At 34.3% G+C, this 18,938-nt stretch overlaps 1 protein-coding gene across 1 annotated transcript in view; it reads right to left on the bottom strand.

Annotated features, from left to right (window-relative positions):
* Positions 1–6,754: 6,754 nt before the first annotated feature.
* LOC117332654 (organic cation transporter protein-like) overlaps positions 6,755–18,938 on the bottom strand; it is a 32,727-nt gene continuing 20,543 nt past the window's right edge. The window contains exons 7-11 of the mRNA XM_033891642.1: positions 13,912–14,121; positions 13,313–13,539; positions 12,978–13,159; positions 12,345–12,496; positions 6,755–10,133 (exon numbers count right to left, since the gene is read on the bottom strand). Of these exons, the coding sequence (XP_033747533.1) occupies positions 9,989–10,133; positions 12,345–12,496; positions 12,978–13,159; positions 13,313–13,539; positions 13,912–14,121 (916 nt within the window). The 3' untranslated portion in view covers positions 6,755–9,988. The remainder of the gene's footprint in view (positions 10,134–12,344; positions 12,497–12,977; positions 13,160–13,312; positions 13,540–13,911; positions 14,122–18,938) is intronic.

Below are 18,938 nucleotides of genomic sequence, written 5' to 3'. Positions count from 1 at the left end.
GGTCTGTGCTGTCGTGGTTGCAACCTTAGACAAGACACTTCCCCTCATTGCTCTGGATAACATGCGACGTGCTTCCCATATGTTGTTCAGTGAGGTAGTCACCAACTACTACAAAGCGACTCCGCCTCAACATAACGAAGGCTGTTCACACGGCGATAAAATCAATATTCAAATACACATGTATACACATATTTTCTCATACAGATTCACAATATATAGACATTTAGATATATATATAGATTACACTACATAACGACGTACAATGATATACATATTACAGTCATACAATGTTAACAACACAAACACAAACAATACTAACTATAATTGTCGAACAATCAGTATCCTACTTCCGTGTTCCACAGTCGATTCGCCGTCTGATCTTCTACACCTTGTTGATATAGTAAGATAAGGCGTTATTTTTTCCTCTTTAAATGCTAACCACAAACAGCCGCCTGATAAATATGATCCTCAAATCGCTGTGGGATAAAGCTACATCACCATTAAGTTGGACTCGTCTTTTCTCAAATCACAATATACTTTTACTTATCTGCGCACGATATTATCGTAGACTCTAACTTCAACATTCAAATGATATTAACACGATATTTTAAATAATTACTTAAAGGAACGCATTTGTCCTCTTGTGGTGGTCGTTTATCTTGCACCAGGACCAATATGGAACACACCGAAATTTTAAAATCGTGCGAATGATTGAATTTCTAATCGACAACAGTTTTGTAGAGTTTTGTGAGCAGATTTTCCGACAGATTATTTGCATACCCATGAACAAGCTATCTCACAAGGATGGCGAACGTGTTTGTTTCAATACACAACGTCAATGGCCGTATTATGACGTCACGTTTTTCGCGCCATTTACATTTTTTCCCATTTTAAGGTATGAAAAGAAAAATGCAACCAATCAGAAAGCTGCATTCTGCATACAAACAATGGAAAATTAATTATGTTGCTTTAAGTTAGGTCTCAATTACATATGGTGTAATGTTGATGAAGTATTTAAAGAATACAGGTACATCCCATTTACTTTGAATACATGTATAATTTATATCAAAAACAGATTATGTTATGAAGATATATTTACATTTGGATGGCAAAGCCATGATATAAACAAACTAAACAAATTTGCAGTCTATGAGAGTATAACTGACACCCAAAGCGTGACACCATTCTATGCATAACGAAACCAAATCGTGCATTCGTGTGTTATTCATACCGACCGGATGTACGGCGGATCCCCCATCCCCCTTAACTACTTGCAAGCCAATGTTAAACAATGGCATTAATCATTGCTCATCATGCATCGGATGAGTCGAGACCATAAAACAAATCTTTACAAGTAAAGAAAACGAAATATATAGACTGAATTAAATCTACCAATACATTACAAAAATGTTGTAATTACAAATATTTGGTTACATAGTACAATTGATTTAATTTTGAATCATCCACTTTTATAATAATTAGGTATACTCCCCGCCGTTCGGGAAACTTGAAAGCCCAATGTGGATCGTTTTAAGAACTACAGATGACCTAGAACGAATATTCATACCCTGCCTACACTGCTCTCCGGCAGGGTATGAAGTCCCTCCCATTGCCGATAGTGTAGCAAGCCCCGATGTGATTCACATCGGGCAGTATAAGCGGTGGTAAAAAATTCTCGGATAAATAAACACATGTAAATTGATGATTCTGGTATCTATTATTAATATTCAAGCCACAAACCTGCACATTACGTCAATTGTTTGACAATAAATAGTAAAATCCAAAACGAGCAAGACACACGGAGATATCAGTTCAAACATACCGCCATCTTTGATACAAATGTAAAGGTCAATTTCCTTATAAGGAAATCAAAATAAATTGATGCTAATGAGGTTTCCCGCGAGATTTCAACAGAAAAACAGATTCGGAGTAATATATCTCAGTAAGGAAGGTCAATTCATTCTGAAATTATTTAATTACGCAAAGTAAGATTCGCTTTCTTCACAAGAGTTACAAAACAGAGGTTAAAATATCTCTGATAATGTATTTATTTATCGTAGTAGCTTCATCCAAATATGGTCACGGGTTCCATATTTGGGTCAGCATCCTCGCGAGAGTTCTTCGAGAAGTAACATGGCGGATCACGGAGACAACTCCAAGCAGTATGATATCAGAATATGCGAAATAAAGATTTCCAGATTAGACGGTAGGCTAATACATTGCAAAATTGTGTTAGAAATGTTTAATTATACCAACTATTACTCCAAAGTTAAACGATATCCGCTATTTGTAGCATTTTCGAGGTTCACTGTTTTGCTACATTACGAGCAATGGGAGGGAATCGTAGCTCTGACGACGACCATCTGTCAGAAATTGTCCGTCCGTCGTCCAGAGCTACGTTATCGCAGCTACAGATGACCATGTCTTTAATTTCTAATTTCTAGAGTTTCTCTTTATTATGGGTATATAAAGTATATACATGTACATGTATATTTAAGATTCTACATTTTTTTGTGAAAAAACCCCAGTATATTTCCTTCCCTTCCTTTTCTTTTTTAAGAAAATGTATTCGATAATTACTGATTCACTTATAAAGGTCTTTCCTTACTGCCAGTGTAAATCATTAATAATAGTAATTCAAGTCACCTTAATTCTCAAAGTCAATTTTAGTAACCTACAATCTCAATGTACGTAGTGGAACATCTTTTGTGGTATAATTAATCACTTTCGTAAGAATTGCTTAATTGGTGGGTATCAGCTATACCTTTCGTACTAAGACTTTTCAGACAGGTCCCAGACACTTAAAAGTCATATATATATATACCTACACCACGACCTACTGGCTCCTATGCGATACACGAGTACACGTCAATGCGGTTCTGATATTTACGATCCAAGCGCGTTGTTAACAAGGAGCGACCGAGTATTGCTTTGTGTTTGTAATTATGAAGGAAATGCTTACATATTTTCTTGGTTGTTGTCCCTAGATTACCTAATTCAATCGCGTACTTGGGATGGTTTGCTATCCTAGGGTTTTGTTCACCTAAAGCGAGCGAGTACTGCTTCGTGTATTTAATTATAAAAATGTTATTTATTTCAGATTCGTATTATTTACTTTTCTTAGTTGCCGCGATAGCTCAGCCTGCAATTTCAGGTGAAGCACAGGCGTCAACTTCTAGTTAGTATTTAATATATATATATATTAGCCCCTACTCTTACTATGTTTACGCGGGGACCCGAGAAACGGGCCGGTCTGTGCTGTCGTGGATGCAACCTTAGACAAGACACTTCCCCTCATTGCTCTGGATAACATGCGACGTGCTTCCCATATGTTGTTCAGTGAGGTAGTCACCAACTACTACAAAGCGACTCCGCCTCAACATAACAAAGGCTGTTCACACGGCGATAAAATTAATATTCAAATACACATGTATACACATATTTTCTCATACAGATTCACAATATATCGACATTTAGATATATGTATAGATTACACTGCATAACGACGTACAATGATATACATATTACAGTCATACAATGTTAACGACACAAACAGTACTAACTATAATTGTCGAACAATCAGTATCCTACTTCCGTGTTCCACAGTCGATTCACCGTCTGATCTTCTACACCTTGTTGATATAGTAAGAGAAGGCGTTATTTTTTCTTCTTTAAATGCTTACCACAAACAGACGCCGGTGACTGTTGTTAAAACTGTGATAAATATGATCCTCAAATCGCTGCGAGATATAGCTACATCACCATTAAGTTGGACTCGTCTTTTCTCAAATCACAATTTACTTTTACTTATCTGGGCACGATATTATCGTAGACTCTAACTTCAACATTCAAATGATATTAACACGATATTTTAAATAATTACTTAAAGGAACGCATTTGTCCTCTTGTGGTGGTCGTTTATCTTGCACCAGGACCAATATGGAACACACCGAAATTTTAAAATCGTGAGAATGATTGAATTTCTAATCGACAACAGTTTTTGTAGAGTTTTGTAGAGCAGATTTTCCGACAGATTATTTGCATACCCATGAACAAGACGTCTCCCAAGGATGGCGCACGTGTTTGTTTCAATACACAACGTCAATGGCCGTATTATGACGTCACGTTTTTCGCGCCATTTACATTTTTTCCCATTTTAAGGTATGAAAAGAAAAATGCAACCAATCAGAAAGCTGCATTCTGCATACAAACAATGGAAAATTAATTCTGTTGCTTTAAGTTATAGGTCTCAATTACATATGGTGTAATGTTGATGAAGTATTTAATCAAAGAATACAGGTACATCCCATTTACTTTGAATACATGTATAATTTATATCAAAAACAGATTATGTTATGAAGATATAGACGTCTCATTAAGATATACAGCTTGGTGAAAAACTGGATCAATATTGCCCAGTGATTAAAATAAGATCTTGCCTTGTCATGGGAACAGGTATGAATACACGGGAGAGGATAACTTATAAAACAACATCTGGAAGACAGGAAAAAAAACGTTAGGTTATCCCAACACCTGTATGCTAATTTTGTACGTGGATTTAAACATGTGGTCGCGTCACAGAAACATCGATTTTCTTAACATTTGTTATAAATACATTAAAAAAATAACGACACGGTACAGTAATCATTTGCTCATCTAACAGATGATTTATGTAGAAATAATTTCTTCTCGTCTTGAAAAAAAGCATGTAACTTTAACATCACATGAAAGATTGTTTCATTACAGGGGGCAGACATAAAATAGTATCTAATACAAATCTAAAAGTCGGTCACACGTCATTGATCGAAAATAAATGTAATTATGTTTTGAAATGAATAGGCCCTACATTTAACATTGTGCTTTCTGATCATTGGATAGTGATTGTCGTAACATTGAAAGCTCAAAAGCTGATTCTGGCATAACTAAATTCATAGTCAACAATATGAGTATGTAATACCTTTCGCCTCGTAATTTGGCGAAAAGAATGTGGCACTAGATATTGGCAAATTATTATTAAATCCATATGTATTACTATAAAACTATATGTGGCATTTAAAAACGAATTGTGATAAGTTTAATACATCTTCCTTTGTAATTTCATCCTCGATACTACAGGAGTTGCGTTCACTTTCGCTTTTCTACACACCTACGGCGGCGGTTCTGACCCCCAGGGCCCCCCTGGATCCGTTAGTGCAAGTTATAACAATGTGTGCGACTTTGTGCATATCAAATATGTGAATTTTCTAAACCAAATTAACTGATTAAAATCTGCTATATGAATGTTTGTTACCTGCAGCTTATCTACTAAGGAGAATGTAATACAATCTAATTAACATCAGATGTTCACTACGTGTAATATGTCCCGCCCGCTTCTCCCGTTACAGTTCCTGACAATTATCTAAGTATTTTGTACATGTTACATTTTCTACGTGTTCCGTAGTTACATATACATGTCTATGTGTGTTTAAAAATACAAGACCTTTTTTCATGATAACGTGTATGCTTATCATTATAAATGTGTAACATATATACAAATACAGTTGTATAATCTAGACTATAGATAACCTATCATATAGCACAATAACAGACTGCTTCTAACCGAGTAAGGAGGGGCTAACATGTCCCGATAGCCACAACTTCCAGTCACTACTGTTACAGCATAAAGTATTATTCTGCACCGTATTTTTCGTAGTTTCAGTTGAACATACACTGTGTATATATATATGTGTGTGTGTGTATATATCTATGACCGCTGAATTCAGAAATTTAAAAACACTGGCACGCCTTTCGTTTTACATTCTAACAACGATATATGAAATTAAAACCGAAACAGACTAGTATGGATCACCTGTCGTCAAGCAACATACATTTGAAACTGATCTAGTGAGGAGGCAGTAGCAATCTCCCGGTACAGCTCGTTATGGTACATAACAAGGGAAATCGAAGCACACCTTTAAAATATCAAGTTAAGCTGACGAAACATACAACACTTAACTTGTCAGCTTTTTATCAAATTACAGTAGTTTGCAGCGAGGATCATCTACGATCAACAAATCACATCAGCGTTCTGTTCACCATGACATTTACCACCAAACCAACTTTCAACAACTGGAGTCTTTTAGGTTTTAAGCATCTTGACAACAATACAGTACTTCACTACCTATACTGTAAGGTATAAAAGCAAACCAGACGTCAAGTAAACTGTTAAAGGGACACGACTCTCATGTCAAATTCATCCAGGTCTGTACAGCTACGGACCGACAACGAGTGAATCTGGCATTGAATGAGAGGTAGGTGAAAAATACTTAGTACGTCGCCGACAGCGTATGTACGTTTTGTTACGAAAATGCATAACATGACACCCACGATATAGATGTACATTTCAGTCTGAATTGTGATGAATACTCCACTCTGTATAAAACAAGTAGCTTGGATTCGTGTTTTGAAAACCAATATCGGAATTGGTCAATATCGTATATAACTTGCCATAGTTTCACAAATCTACTGGTTGTTGGAAACATTTGGCATTCAGTGAACGTTTCAAATAACCCGAGTAGAAGCGTGGCAGGGTCAAACAACAGCATTCACATCATAAGCTGTTTCACATCAATACCTCGAGTTGTGTCCCTTCCAGCATAATGTTATACATTTGATAAAATGATAATTTTCCAAATAAAGATAGCAGAATACAAAGACCTGGTTGTCTACGTTTATCTAAATTCAATATACTAAATAATAAACACACAAATAAAATAATTTGATGACAAATTTATTTCCATTTTTATTGCAGTGTAAATTGCAAAGACTGAAACAATATCAATGTATATTTGTACAGAAATAAGCAAGATTGTCCTGAAATGCAAATGTTCTTACCACACAACACTATATGTCCCACTTAACATACACACGCGCAATGATTGAGGACACGATCTCAATTAACCGATAGGAAATTGTATAACCGCTCTTGATTGCGAGATGAATACCTTTGACTAATAAACATATTGTATATCGTTAATGTATAAAAGCCCTGAAAGAAAACCGATATACGTTTATAATATAGACATGAAGCGACCACTCAACCTGTACAATGTATATGGCTAGTTATATCAATCAATTTAACTTCAGTACCTAATTTTTTAATTCTATGGAGAAGAGCTAGTAAGTTGTAAAAGCTTGTGGCTAATATGTTTAAATAATTTAAAACTATCAAAAAATAAAAGGACCATATTACGAAAAATGGTTTAAGTCTTTAAAAAAATTGACATTAGTTTGGTTAAGTTCTTATACAAAATTGGTATTTTAATAACATAATATGTAGGCAAATTAATTATAAAAAAAAAAATAAGAATTTGTATAATAATTGAGCAAAGTAATTATAGTTTAAGACTTGGAATAAGTAATTAGGGAAAATAATTGATAGGGTATATAGCAATGATACAGAGTTTTTGGGTATAGTAAGTATACGTATTTCACATACGAGTATAAAATCATACAATGTTAAGTATAGCAATTCTATAGCACTTATACATCATTAACAACTGGGAATTCAATGATCATCGAAGTTCAAGACTGTATATAGTTTTTCTAATAATCAACTATTGGGTATAGCAACTTGCGTTAACCATTCCACAAGCTCAAATGTGTTGTCCAAGATAATGTGTTTACTAGTACCTTAGAAGAATGATATATTTGCTATATAAAACCCTTTTTTTTGATATTATGGTAAACACCTTCCCAGTTCGTTACATATTACATCGTCAATAAAGAATAAACTTCTCTAGCTTTCTTCCACACAGTACAAATCAAAGGATATCATTTTTTGTTAACTTTGAAATAAGATATTGTATCATCACGGAATTTGAATTCAGGTCTAGAAATGACAAGAGAAAAGGATATTTATTTGAAAACTTGACATCAAAATAAAAATATTGAAAATTATTCGAACTCTCCATTATTGACTACTTTTTTTTCCATCTGACAAAGACGACAACAGAGAAACAATATCTAACAGCGAAACCGGAGAGCCTGATAACGATCTAAACATTTGATTTAAAATCGATTATTGTATTATATGAAACTTTCGTTTGGGATACAGCTTCATTATTAGAGAAATCTGTTTCAAAAATAAGATTTTGTATATTTCTATTGTAGTATCAATATTATACACAAATCTGAGTACTTATGAATATTTTACAAATGCCGGATGCGTCTATACCACATATATTTAAAGTCACATTGACATGTATAATACTGGACGTAAAACTACAATGTATATTTTACAATACTGCAAATATCAGATATAATTAAACAGTGAATTATCAAATACTCTAACTTTTGGCGAGAACCAGTACAGTTTGATTTGGTTTGGCTTTACAAAGAAAAGTGATGCAGATATTTTTCTTAACAGAAAATTATAGCGTAAGTATGGCGTCGATGATTGAGTGGACAGCTAAACTAAAAGGATTTTTTGTTGGACTTGGTTTAAAAAAAAAAAAAAAAAAAAAATTCTATTAAAATATCAATATGAAATAAAAACAGTGATTATCAGAGGATATTGTGAAAATCAATCCCAATAAACCGTAGACAAACAATACCTTATTAAGGATTTACACAAAAACATGCTACAATGAGGTATGTACAATATATGTATAGATTTTACAAACCATCATAACACATTCACCGGATTTAGTATCTTCCCCCAAAACTATGCTACACAGTCACCAATAATCTTGTATTTTGATGAGTACAAAAATATACATGTTATTACGAGAAATACATCAGAAAGTTTTGGCTCCCCCTTTCCGCATATGTATAAAAAAATGTATAAAATAATATGTAGCAAATACTTAAATACAAATAGTCCAATGTAATACCGAAATTAAGACTAATCTCAAGTGGTATTTTTGATCAGGAAATGAAAGTAAATAAAAGGTAATTGATTTTAAATTGATTATCATGTATATAAGATATATAGCGTATAAAAACAAGACAAAGCTTTTGTAGTTTCTCGTGATCCATCAATTCTCCCAGTACAAACTCTCTCACATGAGCAGGACTTGTGAAAATTTTCACAAATTTGTGAAAGAAACGATGAAGATGTTACAAAAAATACCCATAATGCACTCTTTCTGTATTTATAACTTGTTACACATGGTAACCATGGTGATGTCATGTTACTTCATTGTAGCAATGTATGCCATGTGAAGGTAATAAGAAGTCGAGTGCCTAGAGAAGCACAACCGACATGAAAGATACAACAGAAGAGAAAAGTTTGAAAAACAAAATCTGAAGTGTATATCATATCGAAATATACTTATTCAAAAACAGTAACGCACAAAGCTAACATGACTATAGCATCAGAGTTTCATAACAGAAAATCAAAATTATCAAATTACATGCATAAAGACAACAGTCACAAGTATTGTATATGTTAAAGATCTTGCAGTGATCACTGGTCTCCTATGCTATTGCAAATTTCACCATTCGCCCTTCAAATCAGTGTAGATACAAAAAGCTTGCCAATAGGATTTTGCCAGATGTGTCTTTAAGATATTTTCATTATAAAGATCTTAGCGATCTAAATTCATATGCGACAAGTTTCAGGAAATTGGAATGAAATCGAAACTTGTTTATGTCACTGTGACCGTACCGTGTATTATCATATGCAATTGTGATACGTCAATCAATATTACGTATGATTACTTAAAGCCGTTTTTAATTACTGCCCTTCATGCAATCCAAAGAAATTAACTGACTGGCATGCATGTTCATAGATATAAATGAGTTTACATAATATGTGAATAAAAAAAATCTTTGAAAGGACAAGTAAACAATTATACAATATTGGTAGCACTTTCAGCGCCGTCCAATCAGACACTAGCAAGATTAACAAATATTTTAGCCAAAGTCGTTCCGAATGTTAAGCTTTAGTTTGACTTGAGGAAAAAAACAACTTATGAATTGTCTGATATTTGAAAGTGCTGACTGATTATTTTTCGATGAGTGATTTATTTTCTGTAGGTAGTTCCGGTTCAGGAGATTCAGTACCATTTGAATCAGAAGATAGTTCCTTAGCAGGAATGTATTCCTCGTCGTCCGCTCCCATATAGACCGTCCCGTTTTGGTCGAAAGCCCTGTAAAATACAATCATACCAAACACATTACGAATCCTCCTTGTAACCAGAACTTTCATTGGCTTAACAATAATGTTATTGGTCTATAATGTAAAAAACGACGTCGCCTATTCAAACTGAGCTTTCGATAGGCTGATTAAATACCCCATCAATAAAAGTGGATTTCTATAGAGGAACTGTGCACAGTAAATTAAATCATCCGGATTAACATGAATACATTTTATGTTACAGAGTTATGACATAAATTACAGCAGAGTATTTTCATTATAAACCGTTCGCGCTACATTTTTTGTTGTATCTCTAAAGCATTAAACATATATTCAAGTTCATTCTTAGATAAAAACGTTGATAGTTATGGTAACATTTCAATTTGCAGTAGTAACACAGAGATTGAAGGCAGCCCCAGCAAGGAGAGCATTTACTACAGTGACACCAATTTGCAACGCAGGCACAAAGTGGAAATTGCATCAACAATCAATGGCAAAGTAAATATCGACGGCATTACTAAATGGTATATACAATTATATACTCAATTAGCAAGGACAAATACACAATTGCGTCAACGCATAAAAAGACAAATGCAACAAAAAGAAATAAACAAAGACAAATATACAACAGAGTCAATATAACAAAGCGAAGACAATCTCGACAATGGCAATAACATTAACTTTAATGGTATGAAACACTCAATACTAATATGTTAACTGCCAAAACATAGCGACCAAATTAACATGTACATGTACTTAGATGTACAGTAACAACACCTGAGAATACAAGAGGCCCGTAGGGCCTGTATCGATCACCTGGAAATTTCAGTAATTATGGCAAAGTAACATTAAGCTATATACTACAAATATTTTTCCTATTTTTAGATCTGCTCTAAGTGCCATGCATTTCTGTCAATTTTTTCCTTTTTAATAAATTTAGCCTTCTGATTCAAAAGAACATTATTAGCAGCTGTAGACAAGAATACCCACAGGTTAGCAAGGACCATGTCGTTTGGTTATATATGCCCGTCAATTCGACAATCCAAACAAGTCACGTCAACATTGTGATGTATTGTAATATTTGGATTTTTTTTTTTGAGAATTGGACCCTGTAGATAAATGTGCACGATGGGAGACAAATAATCATCCCCTACCTCGAGCACGTGACCGATAAATCCCCAATCCTCCGGTTGATATTCTTGATAGACTAACTCTCAGTAGAACCTCGGGTTAGACAGCCTAGAATACCACCCCTCAGACTGAAGATTTTTAGTCTTCACACAGTGAGAAAATAACCAAAACGTCAACGCACAAAGTCACATACATCGTCACCGCAACACAAAGAAACCATATTATACATACATGTCAATGCGACAATTGTACAACAGCGTCAACATACAAGGACAAATATATCATAGCGTCAACACCAGACATTTAAACCACGGTGTCACCAAACTAGAGCTCATCTGAGGTTTTATGGTTCTAAAGCGCCAAACCTCAAGGACAAATATATATTGTCAACACATAAAAACAGGACAGACAGTACACTGTAGATACAATAGCATTCTCATTCTCGAAGGACAATAAAGAACTACAGCCTGCGTTAAATTTCAACAAAAAGTAAATAAATCTCGTTATAAAACTATCAAATGTTTTATATTATGTAAATACCCATACTTGTTCAGATTTTATGTCATTCATTCCAACCATTTATAAGGATACCCTATGTTCAATGGAATTCGTTAAAAGCTTTCCCACATGACAAACGCCAGCCTTGGACCATAGCGATAACATACTAACATGATAGTGTAAACACAAGCTAAAGAATACGGGGAAAGGTACATCGTACTATCAAACAAATCCATTATTGAGTAAACAACCTGGATGAAAAGAAACATTAAACTGGACATTTATTTCCATACATGGAATCGCCTAGACGATTTATAGAACAGGATTACCCTAGTAAAGAACTGTTCTCTCCTATATTTAGGCTTACAATGTTTCATTACGGATTTGTTCATGGCTTGTTGAATACTACACTTATTGATCTTTTTGCTACCCTACTATGTCATTACTGGCAAAGAACCTGGTGGCACTCGTTCTTGGCTTTACCTAAGAATGTTTATTTTTCCTTTCTATTTTCAAAAGTTTTTGTTTTGAAATAATACTTCACATCTGAACATATAATCTGTAAATATTTAAACGTTTTATATGCGTAACTTACTTCCCAAAGTGGATTCCGTCCTGAATGGTATCCGGAAGTCGCCTGTTCCACGTTTCCGGAAGTAACAAAGTGAGGCTGCCTGCAGCCAGGGCGATAAGACCAAACACGATAAGAGGGATAGCTTGTCCGTACATACTACCAACAGAGTCACCCTGCAACCAAATAAATCACCGTGAAAAATATATCAATACCGAAAGGCATTACACTAATACCGATGTGTATTTCATTCAAAATAAGACATACACAGAGTGTATATAATGTTAACTTTATTTATGTTACAATTCTTAAAAAAGAACTACATGTATTAAGTTTTACTTTTTACTTTTTAATCTTGTTAGTTCGGATATAATTGTTCGATGCATCTTAAGTATCCTGAAGTGGGAGGAAACATTAACGGGAGAAACCCACGTTTCGGACAGTTAAAAGTTGTATTGCTGATCAGAAAACTGAACCCCTGCCTTATACATGTATGTGAATTATTAATTTATTCAAATTGATGGAATCAAACGGAAATTCACACTAATTATCTCAGTATAAGCTAATTAATCAAATCTATGAATGAAATATAGTGTATGGACATTGATTGTTACAGGTATGGCCTATATATGTGTGATAAAGCGGTGGAGTACTCACAATTTTAGCGATGTAAGGGGCAGACATACTGCCAAACCGTGCGACACAGGAGCTAGCTCCCATACCGCCATTTCGTACTACAGTCGGGAAAAGTTCGCTTGAGTACACGTAGATGATGGAAAATCCAGCTGCAGCTCCCAGTTTACCCAGACAACAAAGAGCCAAAGTCACTGGTTCAAATGCTAAAACAAAAAAATACAATAGTAAGCAAAATGACAACACGAATGGATCACGTAATCATCTGGTTTTGTACAACCTACAAACTTAAGTTTAATAGTAAAACTACTGGAAAGGTAGCACCGTGCCCTACTGTTAATTAATTAAGGGATACTCACATGTGCCACCTAGAAGAACTGTGAAGATCGTCAGAAGACATGCCACTCCAGCAAGGATCATAAAAAAGGCGTGTACCTTCTTGCGGCCGAGTTTAGTTAACATAAAAACGGTAAGAGCCACAGCGGGAATCTCGACCAGCGCCAGTATGATAAATTTGAAGTAAAAGTTTCCTCCAAGATTCTTCATATGAATGGTGACACCAAAGTAGATCTGTGCTACAGAAAACCTGTAAAAAAATACGAAACACCATGTAACAACAAGGTATGTGCATCCGTTTCTCATGAATATTTATAACTTATTGTGAAAACCCATTGCCATGAAGTACATCATAATTTCGAATGGTAGGGACACGTGGATTTTTTTTAATGTGACATCAAAATTTGCATTTGTTAGTGCAGGCAGTCATTAGGTTTCCGTTACTCCGGGTACTCAGAATGCAAAGAATGATTAGGGAAAAAAACCCTATTACTACTGCCTAATTAAAGACCACTATAACGCACTAGATCTGATCGCATATACCAAATAGGCAGACTGTGGGATGTTCACTTTCAAATGAATATTTCTTAAATAAAGACGAGAAAGAACATAACAGTATTACCAGTTCAAGAAGATGATCATCGTTCTCCATGCAAGAGTCTTATTGGTAAATAATTGCCACATCCGTCCAGGAGTGTGCTGTTCCAACTGACTCAAATCATATTTCTCGGGGTACTGTGTCCCGTTCTTTTCGGCAACTTTCCTCAGGACCTGTTCTGCTTCACCATACTTTCCCTGGCTAATGAGCCATCTTGGGGACTCCGGCATCAGCCTACAAGAAAATAGCAGGCAGTCAGTCTCTAGTGACAATGTCGTGAACGTTACTCGATCTTAATTACCATATATATACCATATGTATATAACACAATATCATTACTACTACGCATGGACCAAGAATGCAAACAATGAATTAACGCTTACCCGTGAATTAGAATCGTACATTTCTAACGGTTAAATCGTGTATTTTTCCTTAACGAGACCAAAATTATACAAAATTGAAATAGAAGGAACCTAAACGTTACGTTTTGCATTGTTTTCCATGCGTTTAATACTAAGGTGAATTAACAATCAAGATTAACATAACTAAATAGAAAAAATCAGCGTTGAATGATGATGACAGTGCGATTCTGGAATGAGTAAACTTTTTTGATTAATTGTGAACACACAACAATTGAGCAACAAGCAAATGCTGAATCGGTGAGAATATCGTTTTATGTGGTATTCTATAGCAACTCTTTAGGTGCTAGGTAGCGCATGGCTTGGATCATATCCATACTCCCGTTTTATAATAATATAAAATCTGGATGTTTAAAACTTTTCAAAATGTGTGTTCTATCTAATCTGTGATGGCTCTGTTTAGTGTTATTAAGTTTTTAGAGGACAAGCTGGATAAGAAAATGAAATATTCTTTATTCATCTGGAACACCCATATAGCATATACCCAATCCTTTTGTTTTGTGAGCCAATAAACTGTGTTTACATTTAGATATTTTATTGATTATACTAGTATCAACACTATACCTTAGCTTTACAAATTAGTCTTAGAGGGACGCAACAGGTGTATGTTGTATTTATTTTTTTCGTGCTCTACTGTTTATCTGGAATAGTCAGGCTCTACCGCTCTACTATTAATTTGTACAGAAAGATGATAGTATATCGGTGTCGTTTAACAATCGTTATATAACTTTAAATCATTATCGATTCATACTATCCAATGCCAGAACCGTTACACTGAGGTAGGTTCATACATGAATTAGTCTCTATATTTTAAAGCAACTGCGCTTCCACAGTTGGCATTATTAAATAATCGATTGATGTTATTTCTATGTGTGTATGACGCATGGCTGTATTAATAATCAATAAATATCAGTATGCAGTCTTTGCATGTAATTGTTATATCCATAAACCGTCTGTAGTGCTGTTGTTATTGTCTATTTATAGATATATTCATGTTATACGTGGTAGACTTATGTATATTGCATTTTGCATGGGTTTCGAAATATTTTAAGAAGTATATAAATTATTTCGTTTCCTAAATAAGAAACCATATTTTGGGTTGAAATTGACCGAGATCATATTTATTGTTTCGCGTATTTCATTGATAGCTAATTGTTTAATGTTTATGCCTATATATACAAAGTGTATTATATTTTGAGTATAAATGATATGATGAATAGTTCTTCATTTGTACTGAAATGAAATAGTCATTAACAAAGAAAAAGTATTGTAAAATCGTGTGTTACATATATAATATACGTGTACGAAATACAATCTGATTGTTATTTAACACTGTCAAGCAACCAGGTCTTCGGAACAAATAAAGAGCTCACCAGCAAAACAGATTGAATTGTTGGTGAAAGGGCGTAAATGGTCACATTTACGGTTTTATCGCAATCATGTCATATAATATCATGACGTGTGGTTAGCGAACATGAAAACTTCATTTAAGAATCCTGATCATCTAGACATAATACATAATTACAATCCTCTGAACTCTGGTTATTTAACAGTGTTTTACAAAGTGAACTCTGAAACGGAAAACCAATGATTAGACAACACTTACGTGCGTGACGTCATCAGTCATAGTCTTACCTGTACCATTTACCTGTTACGATATATCCGCCTGTGCTTGGGTAGCTCTCCTGGAGAACTTGCCCAGCGTCCCGGATTATTTCAGCCCCAAACTCATAGAATCACATCGCCAAGATTTAAGAAGATAATGAACGTATAACCCTCAATTAAGCACCGTCTGAAAACAATGAAATTCTTGAACTCATGTACATTAAGGGACGTACATGGGTGTGTGTACACAGCTAGTCGTAAAAAATCAAATCTGCTGAAAGTTATTATTTTTAATAAGCGTCTGATTACCAAATATTCAATGTTTATATAAACTATAATTACAGTAAACGTGCTATATCTTGATCAAGTTTTAATAAGAAAATAATTAAAAATGATATAATAATAGATTGACCCTAGCCATAGAAAAAATCATAGTCAAGAACACTTTTGGTCATATCAAATTGATTTAATATTTCTTGGAATAGTTCTCCTCCTTAGTCTATCCGATAATGTTTCTGCCCATATAAATACACTTGATGAATCGGAGAGTATTTTTGCCCCCCTGATACTTTCTTACGTTATTATTACTAATTTGACATTCCTTTGACCTTATTTAATATTATAACTACCAATCTGACATCTCATTGAGCCTATTTGATAACATGACTGCCGATTTAACACTATCTCTGGCCTATTTGATTAATGTCTGCCAATTTGACATCCAAATGAGCCTATTTAATACCCCCTTCCTCTGAACCTACTTGATAGTATTTCTGCCAATTTCATATCCCAATGAGCTACATGATGGTATTTCTGCCAATTTGACATCTTAACGAGCCTCTTTCTTTCTTAGTCTATTCTATCTTATTCCCAATGAGCTACATGATGGTATTTCTGCCAATTTGACATCTTAACGAGCCTCTTTCTTTCTTAGTCTATCTTATTCCCAATGAGCTACATGACGGCATTTCTGCCAATTTGACATCTTAACGAGCCTCTTTCTTTCCTAGTTTATCTTATGACACTTAAGTCTTAAAATATATGCTAACGGGCAGAATATCTGTGACATGAGTTTCACATAGAGTCATGGCCTATCCATTATGATTTTTGACATATGTTTCTACTTCGTCTATTTGATATACTTCCCTATAAGATAATACGACTGTCCTAAGAGCTTGCCATCTCATAATTGTGAACGTTCTGTTCCTCATGGTAAGGTTTCTTTCTTTAAACTGTTTCAGCGCTGAGGATTACTTGAATATTTTATCCTTTCCATTAAAGCTAAAAAGTTGTGATTTCCGTGCCACATGGTAATCGAGTCTTATCATGGGGAGACTGACACACAATGTTAACTTTCAACAAATTTGGAGTATCTCATGGTTGATTTTATGGAATGTGAATAACGAAAGATTCCCGGTATACTTTATATTTCCAATTATTTTCAAATCGTTTGAAAACATTAATTCCAACATTGAACATCAAATCAAATTTTGAATATATTATCAATTTTGTTTTCAAGTATACATGGGTCTTTCCAATGCCATCACATTTCAATGTATTTTTTATTAGATTATAGCTATGTATCAACGTAGGCGTGGATTGAGGGTGATGTGACGGAAAATGTATGTTTTCGTTTAATGTAAACTGTTGCATGAATGTAGATTGTATGCAGGTACAATATGTATAACGCGTATATTGTATTACAGGTATAACGGTAAAATGTTCTTAAGTTGCATTAACAGTTGTAGTTGTACAAGGATAAATTATGATGGTATGGGGACATATTACAAGTTTCTGTAAAGGAGGGGTGCCAATTTCGGCTTGTATGGCCCAAAAGGTGGTAAGAATATTTTTGCAGGAAGATACTTAAAGGTCAGCTGCATATTGTATACTAATCAAAACATATTTTTTGCGGATTCATAAAAATATCGGCGTCAAAGGTCAGAGGGTGAAAACAATGATTTGTGTATGGCTTAAATCGATAAAATTTAATATCAGTGTAAACATATCAGGGATATATAAGGTTTATAATATTAACTTGAAAAAAATGACAAAAAATAAAACTTGGAGGTCAAAATGACCTAATTTAGCATAATGTCTATTTTAGTTTCAAGTACTTGAAACAAATATTGAAAACTTCAAATGAACCCCTTATAACTTTGCAACAATGCTAATCACTACATTGGGATCATTTTCTTAACGTGTTAACATGGTCATAAACGGTTCGTTAGTATATCCGTAGTAAAACTGCATTTGTTCAGTGCCAGAGGCATTGCGTTTGTTTTCTTTAGTGTGAATAAAGGCAAGAGAAGATTGTTCGTTAGTATGAATATATCTTAAGTACAAATGAAAGCTATTCAGAATTGCCGTTAGTAAACGTAAACATGTAGGGGACAATGGAATTTCTTAAGTATATATATATACAACATAGCGTATTATTCCGTTGAATGTGACGAGCACTCTTTTATTTCGTTAAATATATGGACATAGATTTATCGTTTTCTTTACATATTTGTCAAGAGGTTTTTTATTTGGTAAGTTTAAGAGAATCTGTTAAATTAAATAAGGTAATTCAATGCAAATGTTAGTGATTTTGTGTATGTGTTTTTTTTGTTTTTGTTTTTTATATATTTATCAGATACGATGTGCTGCAGACAATACTTTGTGTGTTTTGAAATGAAATTGAATGAAGGCCTATTGTGTGTTATGGATTATATCTGTTTGTATGTGTGTATTGTAGACATGATTAGATATTTGTATAGGTGTGTCTCTGTGTCACAGCCGTGTTGAATACAAAGCTAAATCCGTCAGGCTAAATTAAAACCGGTCACATAAAGAAAGTGTGCGCTAACGTGCAGCTCCTCGAGTCACTTTTCCGTCCGTTAACTTAATCAGGTGTCATGACAGGTCAAGGTTGTTTTTCCAGTCCTTTCACAAGTCAATGTCATACTGTCTCTACCGTGGGTAATATACATGTAAACGTCATTCTGATAAGCCTATCCTCACTCAGGGCAAGGTCATATTGTC

The sequence above is a fragment of the Pecten maximus genome, chromosome 8 (assembly GCF_902652985.1).
Source record: "Pecten maximus chromosome 8, xPecMax1.1, whole genome shotgun sequence".
In the NCBI taxonomy this organism is placed as follows: Eukaryota; Metazoa; Mollusca; class Bivalvia; order Pectinida; family Pectinidae; genus Pecten; species Pecten maximus.
This window is presented reverse-complemented; position numbering and strand designations above follow the sequence as displayed.